The 27,286-nt window shown below is 42.8% G+C and overlaps 1 protein-coding gene across 2 annotated transcripts in view; it reads left to right on the forward strand.

The window, feature by feature from the left end:
* The window catches only part of znrf1 (zinc and ring finger 1), a 114,068-nt gene that overhangs the window by 67,246 nt on the left and 19,536 nt on the right, over nucleotides 1-27,286 (forward strand). For both annotated transcript variants that reach the window (XM_060928227.1, XM_060928226.1), the window contains exon 2: nucleotides 19,515-19,610. In XM_060928227.1, the coding sequence (XP_060784210.1) occupies nucleotides 19,515-19,610 (96 nt within the window). The remainder of the gene's footprint in view (nucleotides 1-19,514; nucleotides 19,611-27,286) is intronic.

The raw sequence follows: 27,286 nt of genomic DNA on the forward strand, positions 1-27,286 counted from the left end.
TCATCTCATTATCTCTAGCCGCTTTATCCTGTTCTACAGGGTCGCAGGCAAGCTGGAGCCTATCCCAGCTGACTACGGGCGAAAGGCGGGGTACACCCTGGACAAGTCGCCAGGTCATCACAGGGCCGACACATAGACACAGACAACCATTCACACTCACATTCACACCTACGGTCAATTTAGAGTCACCAGTTAACCTAACCTGCATGTCTTTGGACTGTGGGGGAAACCGGAGCACCCAAGGAAACCCACGCGGACACGGGGAGAACATGCAAACTCCGCACAGAAAGGCCCTCGCCGGCCACGGGGCTCGAACCCGGACCTTCTTGCTGTGAGGCGACAGCGCTAACCACTACACCACCGTGCCGCCTGCTTCAAATTTGTTTAAAAAAAAAACAACAACAACCTTTAAAAGACAGCAGCCATTATACTGAGGCAAACAACAGTTCCAAGCCCAATATCTACAGCGTACTTTTGTATGGAACGGTAAATTAGTGTGTCTGATAATATGGTGTTGTATATACACTGCAAAAAATGATACCTTAGCAAGTGAAAATAATAATAATAATATACAATTTATTTAGCACCAATACAAATATGCTCTAAGCCAGAGATTCTCAAACTGTGGTACGCGTACCACTAGTGGTACACGGGCTCCATTCTAGTGGTACACCAAAGAATTACTTAATTAAATATAAATTTTAAAAAAAGTGAAATACTATCCATAATATCCGAATGGATGAAAATATCTTATCAACCGATGACAAGAAAATGAAAGGAAATACAAATTAAGTTAATAATTTAAAAAAGTTTGAAAGTGCTTCTGGGTAGCCATACGTAGCGTACGTACGCATTCCCGCCGGTTCCGCTGACAGACGGTTATCCGCCATTGGTAGACTCGGCTGTGATGGGAAAAGGTGGAGGTGGCTTTGCTAATTATGACGAGTACGACAAAATTACTGTCGTGGCTTAAATCCGCGAATGGGAGCGTGGATCAGGAGAGAGGGAGAACTGAAGAGGACGTGTGTGAGCCGAGCGCAGATGCTAACGACAGTGGCAAAACCAGCCCCAGAACTGCTAGCAAACGGCAGAAACCAGTGAGGAGGAAGTATGACGAAAAATACATAAAACTGGGATTCATTTGGAGCGGGACAGAGGCGCTGCCCAGGCCGCAGTGTGTTGTATGCGGGGACGTTCTGAGCAATGAGTCCATGAAACCATCGCATCTCAAACGGCATCTTACAACCAAACACACAGCACTAAAGGACAAACCAATGGATTTTTTTTTTTTTACGAAAACGTGATGAACTGAAGCAGTCCAAGTCCACCATTCTGTCCTATGGTACACCCGTAGCCAAAGCACAGGAAGCTTCATATCGTGCCAGCCTCCTGATCGCCAGAGCCGGTAAGCCGCACACAATCGGGGAACTGCTGTGTTTACCATTAGCCAGAGAGATGACACGTATCATGTGTGGAGAGAAAGCTGCCAGAGAGTTAAACTTTTATGTGCAAAATTTTATTTGATTCATTATTTAAGTACAGTGTTTTATTTTCCGATATTTAAACACAGTGTTACTGTTCAAAGTACTGTGTGTAATGTTACAGTGGCCAACAATATTAAATATACTTGTTAAATAAAACCTCCGCCTTGTTTTTAATGAATACTTAGACCTACTACGCTACTGTATTTTAATGTTGGTCATTATGGTGGTACTTGGAGAGCCAAGTATTTTCTGAGGTGGTACTTGGTGAAAAAAGTTTGAGAACCACTGCTCTAAGCGCTTTACAATCACAAACTAGTAAATAATAATTCAACAACTAATCAATAACTAATTAAAAAGGCTAATAACTGAAGACTAAACAGCTATAGATTAAAAGAGAGCCTAAACAGATGTGGCTTTGAAAACATTAACGTTCTCGGAAATGCACACATGGTCAGGCAATTTATTCCAAAGAAACGCAGCATGTGAAGAAAAAGACCGAAAACCATAATTGTTCAGTCTGTAGGAGACTGGGACAAGCCGGATAGCAGAAGTAGAGGAACGTAAGGTGGTTCTAGGTCTATACACTGTCAAAAGCTCTTGTACGTAGGAAGGCACAAGACCATTCAGACATTTAAAAGTAAGTAGATTAATCTTGAACGTAATTCTAAATTCAACTGGCAGCCAATTATTATTATTATATCCTTTATTTATCCAGGAATTTTCCCATTGAGATACAAGATCTCTTCTTCCAGGGAGTCCTGGCCAAGATGGCGCACAGATATTAACATAAATTACATACATACAGTAAAATACATACATCATACATAAAATCAACACAACACAAAAGAACGTGAGAAATGGAGTTATTGCAGTCAACAGTCACATCAGGTAAAACAGCTACATGTTTCCTGTAGGGCGGATTTTAACATTCCTTTGAAGGCATTTACAGTAGGAAGTGCTTCTAATGTAAAGATAACCTGCATCTCATTCCATATTAATGGTGCATAAAAGGAGAAGGCAGTTTTTCCAAGCTCTGACTGTACCATCAGAACATCCAAGAGCATCCTATTTGCTGCTCGCCTAGTATTATAGGTGCCTGTGTGGTAAGTTAAAAATCTTGAGATATACGTAGACCGGCAGTTTACCTAGTAAGGCCTTGAGAGTAAGAATCAACAAGTGCCATTTTCGCCTCTGATATAGAGAGGGCCAACCTAAAGATTCATATACAACCCCGATTCCAAAAAAGTTGGGACAAAGTAAAAATTGTAAATAAAAACGGAATGCAATAATTTACAAATCTCAAACACTGATATTGTATTCACAATAGAACATAGACAACATATCAAATGTCGAAAGTGAGACATTTTGAAATTTTGTGCCAAATATTGGCTCATTTGAAATTTCATGACAGCAACACATCTCAAAAAAGTTGGAACAGGGGCAATAAGAGGCTGGAAAAGTTAAAGGTACAAAAAAGGAACAGCTGGAGGACCAAATTGCAACTCATTAGGTCAATTGGCAATAGGTCATTAACATGACTGGGTATAAAAAGAGCATCTTGGAGTGGCAGCGGCTCTCAGAAGTAAAGATGGGAAGAGGATCACCAATCCCCCTAATTCTGCACCGACAAATAGTGGAACAATATCAGAAAGGAGTTCGACAGTGTAAAATTGCAAAGTTTGAACATATCATCATCTACAGTGCATAATATCATCAAAAGATTCAGAGAATCTGGAAGAATCTCTGTGCGTAAGGGTCAAGGCCGGAAAACCATACTGGGTGCCCGTGATCTTCAGGCCCTTAGACGGCACTGCGTCACATACAGGCATGCTTCTGTATTGGAAATCACAAAATGGGCTCAGGAATATTTCCAGAGAACATTATCTGTGAGCACAATTCACCGTGCCATCCGCCGTTGCCAGCTAAAACTCTATAGTTCAAAGAAGAAACCGTATCTAAACATGATCCAGAAGCACAGACGTCTTCTCTGGGCCAAGGCTCATTTAAAATAGACTGTGGCAAAGTGGAAAACTGTTCTGTGGTCAGATGAATCAAAATTTGAAGTTCTTTATGGAAATCAGGGATGCCGTGTCATTCGGACTAAAGAGGAGAAGGACGACCCAAGTTGTTATCAGCGCTCAGTTCAGAAGCCTGCATCTCTGATGGTATGGGGTTGCATTAGTGCGTGTGGCATGGGCAGCTTACACATCTGGAAAGACACCATCAATGCTGAAAGGTATATCCAGGTTCTAGAGCAACATATGCTCCCATCCAGACGACGTCTCTTTCAGGGAAGACCTTGCATTTTCCAACATGACAATGCCAAACCACATACTGCATCAATTACAGCATCATGGCTGTGTAGAAGAAGGGTCCGGGTACTGAACTGGCCAGCCTGCAGTCCAGATCTTTCACCCATAGAAAACATTTGGCGCATCATAAAACGGAAGATACGACAAAAAAGACCTAAGACAGTTGAGCAACTAGAATCCTACATTAGACAAGAATGGGTTAACATTCCTATCCCTAAACTTGAGCAACTTGTCTCCTCAGTCCCCAGACGTTTACAGACTGTTGTAAAGAGAAAAGGGGATGTCTCACAGTGGTAAACATGGCCTTGTCCCAACTTTTTTGAGATGTGTTGTTGTCATGAAATTTAAAATCACCTAATTTTTCTCTTTAAATGATACATTTTCTCAGTTTAAACATTTGATATGTCATCTATGCTCTATTCTGAATAAAATATGAAATTTTGAAACTTCCACATCATTGCATTCCGTTTTTATTTACAATTTGTACTTTGTCCCAACTTTTTTGGAATCAGGGTTGTAAAATGCAGTGATGTGTTCGTGAACCTGCATTTGTTACAAAACGTATTGCAGCATGATACAGAGAATCCAGCTTTTTTTATCATGGAAGAGGCTGCATGCATATATATCACATCACCAAAGACTAATACAGATAAAAAGGAGCTTTGCACTATTCTCTTTCTAGCCTCAAACGAAAAGCATTTTTTTAAACGAAAAAAAAAAGACCCAGTTTAGGCCTAAGCTTTCTCAACAAATTGTCAATATGCACATCAAAAGTCAACTTATCATCAAGCCATACACCCAGGTATTTGTAAAAAGCAACTCTTTCAAGACCGTCTAATGTCACAATAGTGGAAATTGGAGTAGCTGCTGTAGCTCGAGAGCGAGTAAAGGTCATATATTTGCTCTTCTTTAAATTAAGGACCAGTTTTAATTTGAGCAGGGAGTGCTGCAATGTTTAAAATGCACCCTGCAAAAGTTTTATGGCCTGATCTAAGGAGGATGCCACTGTATAGACAACCATGTCATCCGCATATAAGTGGAAAAGGGCTGGACTTATTCCACTACCTAGGTCATTTATAAAGATAGAAAATAAAATAGGGGCCAAAATAGAACCTTGGGGAACACCTTTGTTTCGAGGAAGAGAGGCTGAAGTATAGTTTACCACGATACACACTGGGTTCTACCAGATAGGTAGTTTTTAAACCAATTCAGAGCCATTTCACTAAGGCCTATGCAGCCAAGTCTCTGTAGTAATAGTTTATGATCCACAGAGTCAAATGATTTAGATAGATCAACAAACAATGCTGCACAGTGTTTTTTACTGTCTAAAAATCTGATGATATCATTTGTGACTAGCAGAGCCGCTGTTGTACTGTGGCCTGATCTGAAACCTGACTGAGACTCACTGAGAATATTCCTATTAGTCAAAAACCTTTTCAGCTGCTCATTTACAAGAGATTCAAAAACTTTGGCCATAACTGACAATCTAGAAACGGGACGATAATTATTCAAATCAGAAGGGTCACCACCCTTTCACAGAGGGAGAACCATCGCCGATTTCCATGAATTGGGTATTTTATTGGAGTGGAGACTAAGACTGAAAATAGAGGTGATTGGCTCTGCAATAATACCTGCAGCAGTTTTAAAGAAAAATGATTAATTAGATTAAGTAGATTAATCTTGAACGTAATTCTAAATTCAGCTGGCAGCCAAGGCAGCTCCTATAAGACAGGCGTAATGTGATCGTATTTGCCCTTCATATAAATAACCCGGGGGCGACACGGTGGTGTAGTGGTTAGCACTGTCGCCTCACAGCAAGAAGGTCCTGGGTTCGAGCCCCATGGCCGGCGAGGGCCTTTCTGTGCGGAGTTTGCATGTTCTCCCCGTGTCCGCGTGGGTTTCCTCCGGGTGCTCCGGTTTCCCCCACAGTCCAAAGACATGCAGGTTAGGTTAACTGGTGACTCTAAATTGACCGTAGGTGTGAATGTGAGTGTGAATGGTTGTCTGTGTCTATGTGTCAGCCCTGTGATGACCTGGCGACTTGTCCAGGGTGTACCCCGCCTTTCGCCCGTAGTCAGCTGGGATAGGCTCCAGCTTGCCTGCGACCCTGTAGAAGGATAAAGCGGCTAGAGATAATGAGATGAGATGAGATGAGATAATGAGATGAGATAAATAACCCGGGCTGCAGCGTTCTGGAACTGCAAGTTGGTTAGCGTGTCCGCCTCTCGATTGGGAGATCGCGAGTTCTATTCATGGTCGGGTCATACCAAAGACCATCATAAAAATGGTACCTACTGCCGTCTGGCAAGGCACGCTGCAATACAGATGCGAGTCGGGAGTCAAACTCTCACGGTTACCAGAGGACCCGCCCCCCCACTGTAACCCTAGCTATGTGAGAGGCTGAGGGCTACGGAAATGGAGATCAGCGCCACATAGTGTAGGAAGGGACTTTGCAACGTTCTGGACAGTCTGAAGTTTGTTGACTAAATATTTAGGATTATACATTTTATATACTGTATATAAATAGGATATGTAAATAAGGACATATAAATATTATAAGTAATTGAAACGATCTAGCATTTCAATCTATTAGAAGAATACAAGACACCAATTCTGAGATTATTAAACTTAGTTCTCGATTGCAACCAACTTATTCTAAGATGTCTTATCAAGTAAAAATATCTGTCCATGCAGCAAGATAAATTCACTAATATTCAGTAATTTTCTCCTCAAATTCAGTTTTCAATTTTTTGTGGAGTAGAAGTACACTATATCACTGTGTGTTTTTAGTGCTTTGTCAATTTACACTTTGTGTTGAGGGTTGATCCTCTTTCCTTTTCCTTTTTCCTGTCCCTCTTCTTCCTTCTCTTCCTCGTTTCCTCTGTTTCTCGTTCTCGCTCACTCCCAAAAGTGTTTTGGACCTCAGCAGCCTTCTCACGAATGAAACGGAAGATTGAAATGTCAGTGCGTTGTACAGGGCTGGAGATCATTTTTATGGTAATGGTATTCATGTGCACTGCTATTGAATGGCCGTCCTAATAGCAGTGATGTTTGCTGAGGTGTGTGTGTGTGTGTGTGTGTGTGTGTGTGTGTGTGTGTGTGTGTGTGTGTGTGTGTGTGTGTGTCAGAGGGTCAGAATGTCCCATAGCGGGTCAGTGAGCAGTATCAGTGCCACTGGGTATGTCTGGATGTATGTCTGTGGGTGACATAGCTGTGTGTGTGTGTGTGTGTGTGTGTGTGTGTGTGTGTGTGTGTGTGTGTGTGTGTGTGTGTGTGTTGCAGAGCAATGGAGGATGGCACAGTTTAGATTACGTGTGTGAATGACTCTGTAACACACTTCCCCTCCAGCCCCATCACTGATGCCATGCCAGAGTTGATCGTGTGTGTGTGTGTGTGTGTGTGTGTGTGTGTGTGTGGTGGTTTTTCCACGCTTTATTCAGGCCTAGCAGGCCCATTTGACCGAGATACTCAGCTTGTAGTCGACACTAGCTAAACAAAATGTGTGACAAAGAAAAAAAAATCACACTTTTTTTTTCTTCACTCATTACAAATGAAAAATTACAAACTACAAACAAATGCTTTTTCAAACAGTCAGAATCTGTGTTCGCTTTCTAATAAGTTGAATGGTACTCTTGGCTCCCAGCTGCAGGAAATAATTTGTGATGGCATGGACTTGAGCAAAGTTTCACCCACTTTTAAAATGAAGTGGGCGGGGCTTATTTTAGGTAACTCACCAGATAGTTCACCCCGAGATCACTAATCCTTCCCACAGAGTTTTTATTAAAACGACTGCGTGTCTTTATTTTTCAACACTCTTCTTCGAGTCTGTGCAGCCTTAAAAGGGCAATCATTCTAATATTTTTAATGTTCTATTTATTATTTTACATTGCATTGCAGCCTCTTGATGGACCGGTGACCTGTACAAGGCGTACCCCGCCTCTCACCCGTATTCAACCGGGATTGGCTCCAGCTCACATGGAGGGATGGGGTGGATGTTATATTCGTTGGCGCTGCAATAAAGTACAAATTAGATGGTTACTGAAAGTGCAGACTGGTCAAAAACCTGGCGATATTTCTGATGGATTTTGTTCTCATCTCATCTCATCTCATTATCTCTAGCCGCTTTATCCTGTTCTACAGGGTCGCAGGCGAGCTGGAGCCTATCCCAGCTGACTACGAGCGAAAGGCGGGGTACACCCTGGACAAGTCGCCAGGTCATCACAGGGCTGACACATAGACACAGACAACCATTCACACTCACATTCACACCTACGGTCAATTTAGAGTCACCAGTTAACCTAACCTGCATGTCTTTGGACTGTGGGGGAAACCAGAGCACCCGGAGGAAACCCACGCGGACATGGGGAGAACATGCAAACTCCACACAGAAAGGCCCTCGCTGGCCACGGGGCTCGAACCTGGACCTTCTTGCTGTGAGGCGACAGCGCTAATCACTACACCACCGTGCCGCCGGATTTTGTTCTATTTATTTAATTTATACAACACACTGTTGAATTAAAAATTCTGATTGGTCAGAATGTGCTTAAGTGTTTGAGTGCAAGAGTGGCGCAACAGAAAAGCAAGTTTGAATCCTGATTATGTCATAGTCTTCCATTGCCAGGAGCCTAAGAGTGCAAAATTGGCCTGTGTTCTCAGGGAGAAAGGGGTGGAATACACTCGCTCCCCTGTCAATTCCAGCGACCCGAGCCAGTCATGGGCGTGTGTGAGTGCGTGCATACGGAAGTGGGTGGATAGCGCTTTCCTCCGAGTGGCAACATTGCATAAGCATCAGTTGGAAAAGATGTGGTCGGCCAGCATCACATGTCTCTGAGGAAGCACACGATGACCTTCGTCCTCCTTGTTGGGTGGGAGTTGGTTATGACTAAATTAGGGAGAAAATTAGGGGTATCTATATCGTTTCTGTAGTAACAACCTGCACAGTTATTATTCAGTTCGTTAAAATTCAGCAACGACAAAGTTGATATAGTGAAGCTTTCTGTAAGGAGCCGCTTATTTATCAGCGTCATTCAGGGAAAGTCTTCAGGTCTTGTTCATTTCAAGAGAGAGAAAAAAAGACTGGTGAGGGAATGACTGTTTATAAAACTTAGGGACACAAGGTTATTGGAAAATAATCAAGTTTCAAGTTTATTTGTACAGCGCTTTTAACAATAAACATTGTCGCAAAGCAGCTTTACAGAATTTGAACGACTTAAAACATGAGCTAATTTTATCCCTAATCTATCCCCAATGAGCAAGCCTGTGGCGACGGTGGCAAGGAAAAACTCCCTCAGACGACATGAGGAAGAAACCTCGAGAGGAACCAGACTCAAAAGGGAACCCATCCTCATTTGGGCAACAACAGACAGCCTGACTATAATATTAACAGTTTTAACAGGTATAACCCTCAACTGTCCTCATGGGGCCGTCCTTCACAGGAGCGGTGCGATAAAACTCCGACCAGACACAGGGCACCAGGATGGATCAAGCAGGTCCGAGGGGCAGAAGAGGCCAGCATCTCAATCCCAGGATCAACATGTAACTCAGAGGGACAGATGGGGGGGGAGAGAAAGAAAACACGTTGTTAGGTATGCCCTAAAAATGACAAGTATTAAATCTGTGTGGTAGGCTCGCAGAGACAAGAGTCTTTATAAAATAATCAACTTTCAGCTACTAACGGGAACTCCGCTTTGCGTCAGGTCACCTCACAGCAACCTCATCTCATCATCTCTAGCCGCTTTATCCTTCTACAGGGTCGCAGGCAAGCTGGAGCCTATCCCAGCTGACTACGGGCGAAAGGCGGGGTACACCCTGGACAAGTCGCCAGGTCATCACAGGGCTGACACATAGACACAGACAACCATTCACACTAATCAAAATTCTGTTTATCTCATTTTATTAAATATAGAAATGCATTTTTTATCGCTATTTTGTCACTGCTATAGCAAGTTCTGAGTGTTTGAAATATGCTCTGTAATATATCAGTCCATATGTCAAAGAAATGGCCGTAAACGAGATTCCTTGAGACCTGTACGAGACATCGTAGGACGGAAGTAAAACGTACAGCGGAAATCAAAGTGACCAACATCTGCCAACGTCGTCAAAAGACGCGTGCGCCCTCTTTCGAATGCTGATGTAATCAAGCCGGAAGTTTTGCTTGTTTTGATAGCAGTCAGGAAAGTTTGAAAAAAGTAGGCAGTAATCGTCATTTAAACTCGTTTTTGTGCAATATTTCGTTTGGAAAACAGTTTTCAAAATGGCGGCGCTGACACCTGGCTGACACTTCACGTTTCGAAGTCTCGCACAAGTCTGGTGAAGATCGCGCGGATAAGCGACGCCTGCCGTGGACCAAACGAACTAAATTCAACATGGCTAAAAACCGAATAGGCCGATAAGTATAATATTTAATTGCAATTAGTTGCCAATACGAGTCACGATATAAGGTTACTAAAACCGAAAACGTACTTGAATAACACGTTAATTAAGAAATAAAGCAAGTTTAAAAATGACTTCAGTTCTCCTTTAAATTTCCCAAACATCCATCAGAGATTCTTGTTAGCGCAGTGCTTGAATGTTTTTGTTTGTAGGATTTATATGGAATTCTCACTGTAACCAGCAAACGAACTGATTCCATTTTGGATTTGATTCAGACAGGGTGAAGGTCACAGCAAGGTCAAAGGTCTGATGGTTTTTCTTCAGTAGCTTCTTTCATGTGTGAAGTAGTTTTGAAAAGTAGTTCTGACATGCAAATTAATAGCAAAAAAAGGACGAGACATCATGCTGTTGGTCATCGTTTTAATCTTCTGTGAAAATATCCATTAAGTTTAAAATCTTTTTCTCAGACACACACCAATGAGTTTATGTAAATGTGTGTGATTATGAGCCAGTTATGAGCAGTTATACAGATTTATTGTAAGTAGTTATAGTTTCATACATAACACTACTTTATAAAGCATTTAAATATAAAGCATATTAAGTGTTCTTGTGAATACAGTAGCAGGCATTAAAACTTGTATTAACAGAAATTATCTCAGAGCTTGGCGGCACGGTGGTGTAGTGGTTAGCGCTGTCGCCTCACAGCAAGAAGGTCCGGGTTCGAGCCCCGTGGCCGGCGAGGGTCTTTCTGTGTGGAGTTTGCATGTTCTCCCCGTGTCCACGTGGGTTTCCTCCGGGTGCTCCGGTTTCCCCCACAGTCCAAAGACATGCAGGTTAGGTTAACTGGTGACTCTAAATTGACCGTAGGTGTGAATGTGAGTGTGAATGGTTGTCTGTGTCTATGTGTCAGCCCTGTGATGACCTGGCGACTTGTCCAGGGTGTACCCCGCCTTTCGCCCGTAGTCAGCTGGGATAGGCTCCAGCTTGCCTGCGACCCTGTAGAACAGGATAAAGCGGCTAGAGATAATGAGATGAGATGAGATCTCAGAGCTTGTCGTTAGTGCATTATAACAATATGGCTTTGATCTTCTTATTAAATAAAGCATAATCTACAGCGAGGTGGTCATTATTTAACAATTATTCACCGAAGGCAAAGTGAATATCAGTGAATAATATCTGAGATGAAGTCGAGGTTGTTATTCACCAATATTCATTGAGTCTGAGGCGGATAATTGTTTCAGTAAAAATACACAGGTGATTATTTAAAAAATTTGTATTAAAAGCATAATTTATTTCAAACTTCAAAAGCGGCATGCAAATGTAATAACGGTGCAGCGCAGACTTGTGTCACTTATCTATGCCAAGTCACATAAAATACTTTGTTTTGAAATCGATAAAATAAATCACAGTCCCACCGCACCTTTGAATAGTTTTAGGCCAAACTTCATAGCATCTTCAGTGCTTTTAGGAACAGCATTTTCTTTCATAATGTGTAATTCTTCCTCACTTACAGTGACGAAGTGATTGGCCGCCATTTTGCCAAGTTGCTCGAGGTGATTATCGAGAAATAGTCCGAATTTCCCGACCAATCAGCGTACACGATTTCCTATACTAATGTGAAATAAACCATGACAGGGTGATGCTGGATCTTGATGCGAAGCTGAAGGATGTTGACTCACCGTGAACAGGTTTATTTTGAGTTATTATATGGCATGAGCGACTTCTGCTAAAATCATGCGCTCTGATTGGTTCCTTGGCATGCAGAATTTCCCCATAATGCCTGTGGGCGATTATAGACTTTCTTTCCAAGGTGCTTTCTGGCTTTCAATGTTGTTTAAAAAAAAAAAGATGCAGTGGAAAAAACAGAATCAAAAATGGCCGAAAGACAAACAAGTCACAGTGTTATTCGAGAAATGAGCAAGGAAGAGCATTCAGAAACTGCTAACCGCTAACAGAAATTCAGTTCTGAAACTGCTAGCCGTTTATTCTGCATGCGTGACTCAACTACGTTACAAATATGATGCAACTGAAACCAACGTCAGGCCTCATTATAATGACGATCTATTTTAATCTTAGAAATAAAAAAGCCATATAATAAACTCCTTATTAACCTCGCTTGCTCGGTCTTTATGGGAGAATATCGGACCTCCTCTGTCTTTTTGTGCGGACCGAGCCATGCTGTCAAGACCTCAGTCTGATATTTAGATATTTATATAGGCTGAACAAGTGAGGTTAATAAATGGTTAATAATGACCAGGGGTGGGTTTCCCAAAAGCATCACAGCACAAAGATCATCATTAAATGGTAGAGCAAGCATCACAATGAACGCTCTGTCTCCTAGTTAAGATGCTCTTAGTGTTAAGAGGCTTTTGGGAAACCCACCGCAGCTCAGTGTACATTATTCTGCTTATTACGTAGCTACTTAGAAAATAAATTGTTATTTTGAGACAAAATATTGATTTTTAAAAAAGGATTTTATAACGGAGTGTAGAATGCCATAATTGACCAATCAGAATTGAGTATTCAAATGAACCGTGTAATGACATGAATTATAATGCATTTTGTAGGGTAACAATATCAAGTTATACAAGTGTTGCCAGGCAAAACAAACCTCGCCCGGTAGCACTTATGATGAATATGAAGGAAGATATCGCGAAAAAAAAAAAGGTACCCTATTGGTGCATGTGGCTACTGCTTATAAATAAAACTGTTTTCAGATCCCATGTCCATACAGTAAATATAGCATATATATTTACTCTATGAGGCAGTCACCACAAAAATGACGCGTAATCCAAAAATGAACAATTTAAAAATCACAGAAGTAAAATATACCAAATGTCAGTACTTTATATTATTCGACTCTTACCTCTTACAGTTTTCGAAACTGAAACCTCCGAATCGAGGCTGATATACACACGCTGTCGCCATGACCCAAACTCTTATTTCCCGAAAATGGCCCGGTGCTAGAGCTCAGTGGAACGCACTTTCCCTCTGTAATTAGCATAAACATGTCTGAAAGCGATTTCTTTAGTCTAGTCCATTTATTTCGAATGGCGAACCGAATTGTATACACTCACCGGCCATTTTAATCGGAACACGTGTATGTGCATGCGCAGTGCACGACTGTTACATTCTTACAGCACAATGACATAGTGGCTAGCGCTGCGATATGAAGCAGTAGCCACAACAAAAACAATTTTGACCTTTTTGGTGACCTTAACCGGATGACCCTCAAAATGTTGGAGGTACTATTTGAAGGAAAAAAAGCTTTTACAGTGTCTTGCAAAAGTATTCATCCCCCTTGGTGTTTGTCCTGTTTTGTCGCATTACAAGCTGGAATTAAAATGGATTTTTAGAGGGTTAGCACCATTTGATTTACACAACATGCCTACCGCTTTAAAGATGCACATTGTTTCATTGTGACAAACAATAATTAAGATGAAAAAACTGAAATCTGGAGTGTGCATAGGTATTCACCCCCCCAGAGTCAATACTTTATAGAGCCACCTTTTGCAGCAATTACAGCTGCAAGTCTCTTGGGGTATGTCTCTATTAGCTTAGCACATCTAGCCACTGGGATTTTTGCCTATTCCTCAAGGCCAAACTGCTCCAACTCCTTCAAGTTAGATGGGTTGTGTTGGTGTACAGGAATCTTCAAGCTATGCCACAGATTCTCAATTGGATTGAGGTCTGGGCTTTGATTAGGCCATTCCAGGACCTAAATGTTTCCCTTTAAACCACTCCAGTGTAGCTTCAGCAGTATGTTTAGGGTCCTTGTCCTGCTGGAACGTAAACCTTCATCCCAGTCTCAAACCTCTGGCCGACTCAAACAGGTTTTCCTCCAGAATTGCCCTGTATATAGTGCCATCCATCTTTCCTTCAGTCCTGACCAGCTTTCCTGTCCCTGCAGATGAAAAATATCCCCACAGCATGATGCTGCCACCACCATGCTTCACTGTAGGAATGGTGTTCTCAGGGTGTTGGGTTTGGGCCACACATGGCATTTCTCATGATGGCCAAAAAGATCAATTTTAGTCTCATCTGACCAGAGAATCTTCTTCCATGTGTTTGGGGAGTCTGCCACATCCTGTTGGGCAAACTCTAAACGTGTTTTCTTAAGCAATGACTTTTTCCTGGTCACTCTTCCATAAAGCCCCACTCTGTGGAGTGTACAACTTAAAGTGGTCCTATGAACAGATACTCCCATCTCCGCTGTGGATCTTTGCAGCTCCTTCAGTGTTATCTTTGGTGTCTTTGTTGCATCTCTGATTAATGCCCTCCTTGCCCGGTCTGTGAGTTTTGGTGGGCGGCCTTCTCTTGTCAGGTTTGTAGTGGTGCCATATTCTTTCCATCTTGCTATAATGGATTTAACGGTGCTCCGTGGGATAGTCAAAGTTTGGGACATTTTTTTATAGCCCAACCCTGATCTATACTTCTCCACAACTTTTGTCTCTGACCTGTTTGGAGGCTCCTTGGTTTTCATGTTGCTTGCTAAATAGTGTTGCAGAGTCAGGGTCCTTCTAGAACAGGTTGATTTATCCATACATCATGTGACAGATCATGTGACACTTTTATTGCAGATCTTAGTGGATCTTAGTTAACTAATTATGTGACTTATGAAGTGAATTGGTTGGACCAGCTCTTATTTAGGGGTTTCATACGAAAGGAGGTGAATACTTATGCACACTCCAGATTTCTGTTTTTTCATCTTAATTATTGTTTGTATCACAATAAAACAACAGTTTGCACCTTTAAAGTTGTAGGCATGTTGTGTAAATCAAATGGTGCTAACCCTCCAAAAATCCATTTTAATTCCAGCTTGTAATGCGACAAAACAGGACAAACACCAAAGGGGATGAATACTTTTGCAAGACACTGTACTTGTGTCAGTAATCTAAAAGCTTTCCCAGCGTGTGGATTTCAGGACAGACTGTGGGCACTGACTGTCTTATTTCCTCCCAACTTTCTGTGAAAGAACAAGAATTCATTTTTTGAATCATTCAGTCCTTAGGAATATTGTGAAGAGAAAGTTTCAGTAAGTTAAAATAAACTGGTGAGCTAGCAATGTGTCATGGCTAAAGATTGTCCTGCATTCATCTACGACCTAAACGAATCGTTTCAGCTGTCTAATGATGAACACGTGATATGTCTCGCAGCCGTTCCTGACTGCCGACTGATGGTGTTGATGGGCCCGTTGATGTTCCAGGTGACTGCGTATCAGCATGTTGCAGGCTTGTGACACTACTGGAACAAAACCAGAGTTGACACATTTGAACACCTGTTGCGCAGTTGACGCACTTAATCTACTCAAGTACGTCACTCGTGCACCTGTCAGCGAGATGAGACGTTTAAATCGGACACGTTAACCTAGTTTAGCAGTTAATGTGTCGTAATGGAGGATGGGAAACTCGACATTAACTGCAATTCCGAGTAATTTCTGAGAATTCAACACAGCCTTTGTTGCAGATTGTTTGTTGTTTTCCAACAAACCTGACGTTGCTTTTGTGCTTTCTGATTTGATTTTGTCTGTGCACACTGAGAGCTGGTTTGCTGTGATTATTGGTTGTGTTATTGACTGTGAGCTCAGTGCCGTCCTGTTAAAGTAATGAAACGATCCTCAAAGGAGCAGTGTGGCTAGAAATGAAACGTACAGATTCCTGAGTAGTGCAACAGAAAAGCGTTCACGCAGTTGTGAGGAGTTTGAATTTTGACCGTGCCACAGTGGGGAATTGACCCCGCTGTCGGGGGGGAGGGATAGGGATGGTATTACTCACTCCAGTGTCAGTCAGTGTGTGGGCATCAGTGAGCTCATGTATGTGGAAGTTAGCACTTGTTCGGCTGTCCTGTGATGCAGCTTGAAAAGATATGATTGCTGGATTCATGTTTTCCGGAGGAATATTAGTTATTTCCAGAGGCTGGGAATTTGGCACATGACCAAACTGAGGGAATAATTAATAATTTACAAAAACAGCCTCAATGAGGCTGGAGCTCATACAAGTCACTGTTGTTGTGTGAGAGTTTGAAATTCGATCAGTCCTGTGGGAGGAGTAGCGATTATTATTATGGGTGGCACGGTGGTGTAGTGGTTAGCGCTGTCGCCTCACAGCAAGAAGGTCCGGGTTCAAGCCCCACGGCCGGCGAGGGCCTTTCTGTGCGGAGTTTGCATGTTCTCCCCGTGTCCGCGTGGGTTTCCTCCGGGCGCTCCAGTTTCCCCCACAGTCCAAAGACATGCAGGTTAGGTTAACTGGTGACTCTAAATTGACCGTAGGTGTGAATATGAATGGTTGTCTGTGTCTATGTGTCAGCCCTGTGATGACCTGGCGACTTGTCCAGGGTGTACCCCGCCTTTCGCCCGTAGTCAGCTGGGATAGGCTCCAGCTTGCCTGCGACCCTGTAGAACAGGATAAAGCGGCTAGAGATAATGAGATGAGATGAGATTTTTGTGAAATTGCATATGACCCCTCTGTAGCCTCATCCATGGCAAGTGCCGCCACCTGGTGAATAACTCTTGTTGGAATATGTCTTTAGAGTCTTCTGGGTGAGTTTCAGTGAAAACATCCTAGCAGTTTACGAAGAGTAGTGTTTAATGTGACGAGTCACCCAAAAATTTCAGCCGCCCATAAAATTGTAAATATGATAGGTGGCGCCACCTTCTTGACAACTTTTATCCATGCCAACCTGGGGAACATTGGATGTGAGTTTGATCAAAATCCGATCACTCCTGTAGGAGGAGTAGCGATTTTTTGTGAAATTGCACGTGACCCCTCTGTAGCCGCATCCATGGTAGGTGGCACCACCTGGTGAACAACTCTTGTTAGAATATGTCTTTAGAGTGTTCTGGGTGAGTTTCAGTGAAAACATCCTAGCAGTTTACGAAGAGTAGTGTTTAATGTGACGAGTCACCCAAAAATTTCAGCCGCCCATAAAATGTTAAATATGACAGGTGGTGCTACTGTCTCGACAACTTTTATACATACCAACCTGGGGAACATTCCATATGAGTTTGATCAAAATCCAATCTCTCCTGTAGGACGAGTAGCGGTTTTCAGGGAATTGCACATGACCCCTGTGTAGCCGCGTCCATAGCTGGTGGCGCCACTTGGTGAACAACTCTTGTTGGAATATGTCCTTAGAGTCTTCTGGGTGAGTTTCAGTAAAAACATCCCAGCAGTTTATGAACAGTAGTGTTTTATGTGACGAGTCACCCAAAAATTTCAGACGTACATAAAATCGTAAATATGAGAGGTGGCGCCACTGTTTCGACAAGTTTTATGCACACCCACCTGGGGAACATTGGCTGTAAGTTTGATCGAAATCCAATCAATCCTGTAGAAGGCGTAGTGATTTTTGTAAATTGTGGATGGATGGACAATGACGGACGGACGGACGACACACGATCGCGTAAGCTCGTCTGGCCTGGCCTACAACTGGATGAGCTAAAAAAATGCTAGAAATGAAATGCTCACCATTTTCCAAATATAGAATATGGAACTATGGGTCACTGCTGTTAATAATTAAAGGAAGCATATAGCTACCAGGTAATCATGGTGCAAACTGCATCACTAAATCACACCCTCACCTCAAGGTGTTGACTTGTTCAATATTTTAACATTTTGTAAAATGGACAAAATGAAGTTGTCGAAATAAAAACACCAGCAGGTCATCCATAGATTGCAATTTCGAATCCCGATGATGCCACAGTCATCCTTGGTCAGGAGCACTCAGGGAGGGAAGGAGGTGTGGCATACTCTCTCTCGCCAGTCAACTACTGCGACACTAGTCAGTCATGGGTGCCTGTGAGTTCATGCATACGGAAGTGGACGGATAGCACTTTCCTCCGAAAATGTTACGCCGCCCCTAATGTTGTATAAGCAGCAGTTCGAAACAATGCAGTCAGCAGGTTTCGTATACCTCAGAGGAAGCATGTGATGAACTTCGCCTTCCCTGGTTGGTAGCTGTTGTGTGATAGGTGAGAGCTGTCTGGTGGGAGGGAATTGACCACATGTAAATTAGGGAGGAAAAAAAAAACAACCTACCAGCCCTTGTTGGTGGCACAGTGGTGTAGTGGTTAGCACCGTCGCCTCACAATAAGAAGGTTCTGGGTTTGAGCCCAGTGACTGATGGGGGGCTTTCTGTGTGGAGTTTGCATGTTCTCCCCATGTCTGTGTGGGTTTCCTCCGGGTGCTCCGGTTTCCCCCACAGTCCAAAGACATGCGGTTAGGTTAACTGGTGGCTCTAAATTGACCGTAGGTGTGACTGTGAATGGTTGTTTGTCTCTATGTGTCAGCCCTGTGATGATCTGGCGACTTGTCCAGGGTGTACCCCGCCTCTCACCCATAGTCAGCTGGAATAGGTTCCAGCTTGCCTGCGACCCTGCACAGGATAAGCAGCTACAGATAATGGATGGATGGATGTGAATGTGTCTAAGTGTGCAGAAAGGAACTGGCCACCCTACTGCTGCAATTCTGGCCAAGTCAACCAAACATGGTTCACCTTATACCCAGATAGGGTTTGGCAGTGACGATGATGACCAGCCATCACACAACAATCACGTTGTGCCAAACTCTGCAAAAGTGTTAATCTCCAATAGAGGATGTGTGCTCTGAGTTCCAAAACATGGCAGTTGGTGGACTGACTGGTGTAAATTGCCCCTAGTTGTGAATGAGGGTGTGAATGTGTTTGCACATGGTACCATGCGATGGGCTCAAGGTCTGATCCATGGATCCAATTTATAGCCTCACCCTGAATTGTCTCGGGGTTTGCGTTATTTATTATTATTATTATTATTATTCGCTCACACGGCCATAGGCCATGTGCTATTGCCATCACATGGTGTCCGTCGTCCGTCCGTCTGTCCACAATTCACAAAAATTGTTACTCCTCCCTGAGTTTTCAATGGATTTTGATTCTGATTGTTTTGTTTTGAAGATCCAATTGTCCTAATTGTTCTCATGTAGAGCAACTACGCTAATTATAAACGAGTCTGGTTTCTCATGGTACAGCCATGTGAGCTACTGCGTCGCTGACGCTCTGGTTATTATTATTATTATTATTATTATTATTTATACAACAAATGTTAAACTAGCAGCTGTATGCTTTCCTTGTTTGTTAGCCTACTTGGTCTTGCTGTCAGTAGAACCTGAAAACCCAATCATGCACTGGCCGAAGTGGAAAATTGTGTGCATATGTTACTTTAACATTGAGACAGATTCCAAAAAATGGCCTACTAAAAAGTGTATTAGGACGGCGGGAGCAGAGTTTTGGTTTCTGATCAGCTGTGCCGTTTGATTGACAGCATGCCCTAACTATCGATTGGCTCTTACATGTTCCTGTCTGTGTCTTTCAGGCTTCAAGTGTCCTGTTTGCTCCAAGTCGGTGGCATCCAATGAAATGGAGGTTCACTTCATCATGTGTCTCAGTAAGCCCCGCCTCTCCTACAATGGTAAGCCACACCTCTCAGCGCACCCCACGTCCTGTACACTTGCCACTTGTCGCCACTCTGTTCATCCATCTTTCTATTTTAGTCCTCTGTTAATGATGTCTCTTTTTCCATCTCTTTCATGACGCACTGATGAGTGCCTCTGTCTATGAACTCTGTGTGACCCCCAGTCATTGTCCCCACTGTCCCCGTCTCTCTGTTTCTCTCTTTGTAGTTCTTTCTCTATACAATATAAGATTTTGCTAGCTCTGTTTACAATTTGATTTTTAGAAATCTTGCATGCTTAACAGAATTATAGGAATGGCTTTTCCAAAAAAGGATGGTCGAGCATAACATAAACAGCTTTCTCTACACACGGTCATGACAGTATTTTAAACCCATATTGATTAACAATGAGCTATCATCATGATCTGGTATGCACAAAATGAAACATTATCAAGCCCACCCAAAAGTCAATAAGTCACTGGCCAGAGTTTGGGCTATGAACTGTCCTCATGTCACACTTCTAAGGTGTTCAAGTCTGTCAAGTGTCTTTATTTTCAGGCAATATGTTTAAAGGTGCTGACTGCAAAGTCATCTGAAATTAAATTTTTTTTTTTATTATGCATGGCATTTTCCTATGTCTCGCAAGAACAATGTCATGTGGACGAGATGTGATCATTCTGATGTCCTGAAGGTTACTTTTCTCCAGTAACCTTTCTCTTTTCATCATCTAACCTTGCTCTATCTTGCGGTTGCACTCACTAGGCAGGCTTTCCTTTTCTTTTCTGCTGGCGGGAGAACGGAGTCCGCCATGTTGGCCAATGCCAACTTGTTTTGGTTAAAAGTAGGTCAGACACGCCCCACGGTGGTCACAGTTCTCACTTCCTTCGGCAGTCTCCGGAATCATAAAATGTGGGATGTGTTTTATCTCGGCAAAACATTTACACCTAGGATACACGGTGTGTGTGTACAGCAGCAAAACATCTCAAACTCCAACAGCAATAGAAATAGAATATTTTGCCCAGAATTCAACTTTGCAGGCAGAACCTTTAACTGAGGGTGGTGCAGTGGACATTACTGTTGCCTCACGGCAAGATGGTTCTGGGTTCAAATCTCATGGCAGACTGGGGCTGACCTAGCCTGGGAAATCCCATGCTGCTTTGCACAATCGTTCCGATCTGAAAAGACAGCATGGAAACTATGGTCTAAAGGCTCGCCTGAGTTAGGGAGCCAATCAGAGAGTGGGGAGGGGTGGAAAGACGGTGACGCGTACTACTCGACAAACGGAAGCTTGTAGTTTATTTGGGACTGTTTACGGATCACATTTAACATGGCAGCGAGCGATACGAACCAAACTTTCGATCAAGCTTTAGACACTGTTCTGAATAGTTTAGAGCGAAAGTTTGTTTTAAAAAAAGAACAGCGTTTGGCGTTAGTCTTTCTTCGCCTCTTCGTCTTCTTCGTCGCTCTAACTACGTCACCGGGTACAACTGCCATGATTGGCCATGGGCTACGTATACGCCAAATGATAGACATTCACAATGTCCAATAAACGGCCGTTGACAATCGTAAACCACACCTCCTCTACGAGAAATTCAATAGGCGGATTCCAGACCATATTTCACTTGTGATATGGTCTGGTGTTAACCAGATTAGGGCTGACCTGCATAACCGTTTTGTTTTGCTTGGTTTCATCAATGTGTCCATGGAGTCATCTGTTCACAGTTATTAATTAAAAATTAATAGATTCTTAAATCATTCTCCCATTGTTCTGCCTTGGCCAATGTGTGTAGAGCAGCAGGTGGTGAGATTTCATACGAGTAGTGTAGTTTTACAAAAAACAATCTCTGCTAATACAGTGTATACTTATTATTAAAGGAGAACTGAAGGCAAATTTTTTATTATCAAAATTCTCATTATCTCATCTCATTATCTCTAGCCGCTTTATCCTTCTACAGGGTCGCAGGCAAGCTGGAGCCTATCCCAGCTGACTACGGGCGAAAGGCGGGGTACACCCTGGACAAGTCGCCAGGTCATACACATAGACACAAACAACCATTCACACTCACATTCACACCTACGGTCAATTTAGAGTCACCAGTTAACCTAACCTGCATGTCTTTGGACTGTGGGGGAAACCGGAGCACCCGGAGGAAACCCACGCGGACACGGGGAGAACATGCAAACTCCACACAGAAAGGCTCTCGCCGGCCACGGGGTTCAAACCCCGACCTTCTTGCTGTGAGGCGACAGCGCTAACCACTACACCACCGTGCTGCCTCAACTCTCTGTTTCTGTCTCAATTGGTAATCGGTCCATCTCCTTTTCTTGCACACTCTCTCTCTCTCTGTTCTTTCTTCTCACTCTAGTAATGAAATGTAAATTCTGCTTTTCAGAGATATCGTGCACTGGTCAGCTTACCTGGGCTTTTCAGAACACATACACACACACAGTCACAATCACGACTTTAAGTTGATTCTATACTGACTGGTGTCCAAAACCAGCACAGTATCATCACAGTTAGTCACTGGCCGAGACGAAACACTCATAACAAGAACTGTAATATTTTAGTCCAATACGATCACAATACAGCACTGTAAAAACATTTCAACTGAAAAGGCGTCCTGGAAGCGCAACACTCATTCTGCCCTGTTTTTCAGCACCTTCCCAGTGTCATTTGTCCTTACAGGACAGCTGTCCTTGTGCAGTATTCTCAATGGTATGGACTTTACCCCAAGAGCAGAAAACGATACACAAAATAATAACCATCTGTCTACAGTTTGAGAGTCTGTTACCTTGGCTATCACACAATAAATTCAGCCATTTTGCTTCGTTGTCAGATTTCGCTGTACTGAGCCAAGCTTACTAGCAAGAGCTGGACATTTCTCAGGTGGATCTTCACCTTGTACATGTTCCTAAACTACCGTATTTTCTGGACTATAGAGCGCACCTGTATATAAGCCGCATCCGCTCTATTTTTTTAAAAAAATTTAAAAAAAGATATACAAGCCGCACCGGGCTATAAGCCGCAGATATCTATGTTGAAAAATTAGATATTTACTGCATGTACAGAACGATTTTGTACTGTAAATGTACATGTATGTACCTGAACAGATTCTTTCCGAACAGTGCCTTTTAACACAGCAGCAACTTTGCTGATTAAAACGGAACAGAACCAAGAGAAAATAACCGGTATTTATTTACCTTCATTTCTCCTGTGTTTGAAACCACAAGTCACTTTAATCATCTTCGCTGGATTTGAAAATAATTACCAGTTAGTAATTTGTCGTGCGTGTTCTATCTGCTAAAGATCTGCTAATTCTTCTTTGCATTGATTTTTCGTCTATCTTATTTTTGATTCTACTTCCGGTTAGAGCGCCCCTAGCGGTGGAAGAAAAATCCACAGAATAGCCGCACCTTTGTATAAGCCGCATGGTTCAAAACCTAGGAAAAAAGTAGCGGCTTATAGTCCAGAAAATACGGTATGTGCTGCTCTCTGGGGATCCATGACTGGTGTAAAAAGTTCCACCTGGATCACGCTTGAGCCTACTTTTTGAAGAAAGTTACACGTTTGCCTACAGCCTGGCACACACGGGCGATTTTCCGTCGCTTGGTCGTGCAATGTTTTGACACAAGCGAAAAATTGCTTCATGTGTGGGTATTTGCGATTGGTGATTTTTGGTTGCTTGTGACAGATCGCAGGTATCAAACATGTTTGATAATCCATCCATCCTTTATCTGTAGCTGCTTATCCTGTTCTATACGGTCGCAGGCAAGCTGGAGCCTATCCCAGCTGACTACGGGCGAAAGGCGGGGTACACCCTGGACAAGTCGCCAGGTCATCACAGGGCTGACACATAGACACAGACAACCATTCACACTCACATTCACACCTACGGTCAATTTAGAGCCACCAACATGCAAACTCCACACAGAAAGGCCCTCGTCGGCCACTGGGCTCAAACCCAGGACCTTCTTGCTGTGAGGCAACAGTACTAACCACTACACCACCGTGCCATCCCTTGCTTGATAATCTGTAATTTAAAATAAAAATAAAAAATCGCCGGTTGCTGATTTGTTGCAGAGATATCGCCGTGTGTGCGTCTTTGCCATAACGAAGCGATCACCTCCAAAGGTTAAGCCAATCCCCGCCCACAAAGTAGTCGCGTGATTTCCACATGACTTGTATCCCCACCCGTGAAGTAGTCATGTGATTTCCATGTGACTTGCATCCCCCTCCCCAAATCGCCCACTGGTCGCAGATAACATGCACACGCAGCTACCTGAGAGGGAAGACTTGTGTGCAAGAATCGCAATACGTTTGCGACAGGAAATCGCCCGTGTGCGCCCGGCTTAACTTGCCTTTTTTCTTTCTTTTTTTTGTAAATTCTCAGCTAATCTTTTTTTTCTAACATGAGCTAGGCCGAATGGAACTGCTAGCTTTAGATTGATGCTTGCACACATGGATTAATAGTATAAAGAAGGTGGGGGAAAACGATAATGATAAATATTTTCAGGGGCTATTTAAAAAAAAATAAAAAAAATACAGGCAGGCCACAGTCAAATAAAGCCTGCCTTCAACCTAACACATGCAAAAGAAATACATTACTTCATTATATTACACATCCTTAAAGGAACAGTCCACCGTATTTCCATAATGAAATATGCTTTTATCTGAATTGAGACGAGCTGCTCCGTACCTCTCCGAGCTTTGCGCGACCTCCCAGTCAGTCAGACGCAGTCAGACGCGCTGTCACTCCTGTTAGCAATGTAGCTAGGCTCAGCATGGCCAATGGTATTTTTTGGGGCTGTAGTTAGATGCGACCAAACTCTTCCGCGTTTTTCCTGTTTACATAGGTTTATATGACCAGTGATATGAAACAAGTTCAGTTACACAAATTGAAACGTAGCGATTTTCTATGCTATGGAAAGTCCGCACTATAATGACAGGCGTACTAACACCTTCTGCGCACTTCGGCAGTGCACTGATATCTGAGCTCCGTATCAATGCGCTGCCGAAGCGCGCAGAAGGTGTTAGTACGCCTCTCATTATAGTGCGGACTTTCCATAGCATAGAAAATCGCTACGTTTCAATTTGTGTAACTGAACTTGTTTCATATCACTGGTCATATAAACCTATGTAAACAGGAAAAACGCGGAAGAGTTTGGTCGCATCTAACTACAGCCCCAAAAAATACCATTGGCCATACTGAGCCTAGCTACATTGCTAACAGGAGTGACAGCGCGTCTGACTGCGTCTGACTGACTGGGAGGTCGCGCAAAACTCGGATAGGTATGGAGCAGCTCGTCTCAATTCAGATAAGGGCATATTTCATTATGGAAATACGGTGGACTGTTCCTTTAATGAGTGTTTGACTAGTTTCAGTGATGCACAGAAGGCAGTCTTACCTCTGACTGGCTTCATTCTTGCTTTTCACCTCACAAACTCATTCACCAACTCAACAAAGTCTGACCCTGTGTCCGAAATCGCTCCCTACTCACTATATAGGGCACTATATAGTGGGGACGCCATTTTGCAGTGCTGTCCGAAACGATAGTGAGGATGATTACACCCTATATACATAGTGCACTCAATGTATCCCACAATGCATCACGGAACGTAGCGTACAATGATGGTCACTAACTAAAGCAATATATCCCATCATGCATTGTGGTCACGCTGAAAGAAATAAAATTAAAAGTCTCAAATTTGATTTAATAAAAGGCAGCGGCAAAGAAGAAAGTATTCAGTCTTGATTTTAAAAAAAAACCTGAAAGATGCAGGTACTTTGTATTGATTAATGTGGGAAATGCGCTCAGTATAATATGGATTTATCACAAAAACACATGCATGTATTTATTATTCTGAAAACCTACCAGCCAACTGATCTGGCACGTTTTAATTGTGCGGCGGTAATGATGTAAATACCAGCGCGACGGACTAGTGTCGAAAGCGTTTCCCCCCATTTTACCAATGAGCTCACTATACAGTCCTCTATATAGTAATTCCCTATTTCGGGAGTAGGGAGTAGTGAACGAGTGAGCGATTTCAGACACCGGGCAAATTTATAAACGGTACGTATATTAAAAACAAAACAAAAACTCACTTTTTCAGTGCTTGTGCACATACATTTGGGTATCTGGAGCCTACCAAGCCACAAACTCTGAAATAAGACACCCAGTCAGTTTCTTTTTTTTCTGCCTATTTCAGAAACCATGAGCTTCAACAAGCCGATCAGATTTGTGTCCTCTTTCTATGTCACAAGGTGAGGTCATTAGAATAATCCCGCCCCCTCATCTGAGTATCTCCACTCATGGCTTGAGTACTGCCTTTGTGGATAAATATTCGCGAGGAATGTGCAACCTGATTGGCCAGCCAAAGAGTGGGGTGGGGTGAGCAGTGGCTCATTATCATTTAAAGGAACAGGTGCTCAAATCAGCTGTTTTGAACAGGGTGAGAAGGGAGCTGTGGTGTTTTATCCTTGTGGTATTTGGACCAAAGTATGACACAGACGTTTCATTAAGACCTCAGGGATTTGGGTCAACTTGTGGAAAAGGGGTGTAATGTATCACCTTTAACATGCTCAGACTTGATGTCTAGCAGTGACTACATGCCGAGTCATAGTCCTCTTCAGCACCATTTCGGTTCAGAATTTGGGCTTGTCTTGTCTTTCGTTTTTAAGATCACTGACACACTTGGTGTGGTTTTACAGTTATCCATATTTATTTCCCATATCTGTTGATCTAATTCTAATCCAGTCAACCAAACTGACTCCTCATTGGTTACAAATTCAGAACCACACACCAAGAACATTTCAGATTCTGCGATGTGGCATCAGTTGGCTTGTTTTCTACTGTATGTGTTCTGTAGTGGTGTGTGTGTGTGTGTGTGTGTGTGTGTGTGTGTGTGTGTGTGTGTGTGTGTGTGTGTGATATGGAGTAATGGCGTAATCGTACACTTCAAATATATGTGATTCGAGGGCCTCCGAGTTGCCACGTCCCCAGCGCCCAGTAATTCCAGTCAGTAATCCGTCCTTGACCAACATCCATAACAGCCATAAAGCTTACATGAATTCACTTGACTCGAAACCTTCCTCGAACTGAAATCCTTTGCCTGTGGTCCCATCTGACCCAAAACAATTTCTTGGTATGCTTGCTCTCAGGCTTTGCCTCTGCTCCAGCCAATATACAGTACACATAATGTAATGATATCAGTCAATATGTAGGTAATTCGGAAATGTGGGTACTGGCAGCAAAATTAATGTGATGGGGGGAAAAACTTTTGCAGACTTATTTTTAACCACAGTAAGGTTTTTATACCTCACTATTTTGCACCACAAACGCCAGAGAAAGTATGAAATGGAGAAAGAGACAGAGGAACAGGAAGAGGGAGCAAAACAAAGAAAAACAAACAGGGAAATAGGGACGTGTTGAAGGAGAACTGAAGTCATTTTTAAACTTGCTTTATTTCTTAATTAACGCGTTATTCAATTACGTTTTCAGTTTTAGTAACCTTATATCATGACTTGTATTGGCAACTAATTGCAATTAAATATTATACTTATCGGCCTATTCGGCTTTTAGCCGTGTTGAATTTAGTTCGTATGGTCCACGGCAGGCGTCGCTTATCCGCGCGATCTTCACGAGACTTGTGCGAGACTTCGAAATGTTAAGTGTCAGCCAGGTGCCAGCGCCAC

The sequence above is a fragment of the Neoarius graeffei genome, chromosome 8 (assembly GCF_027579695.1).
Source record: "Neoarius graeffei isolate fNeoGra1 chromosome 8, fNeoGra1.pri, whole genome shotgun sequence".
NCBI lineage: Eukaryota > Metazoa > Chordata > Actinopteri > Siluriformes > Ariidae > Neoarius > Neoarius graeffei.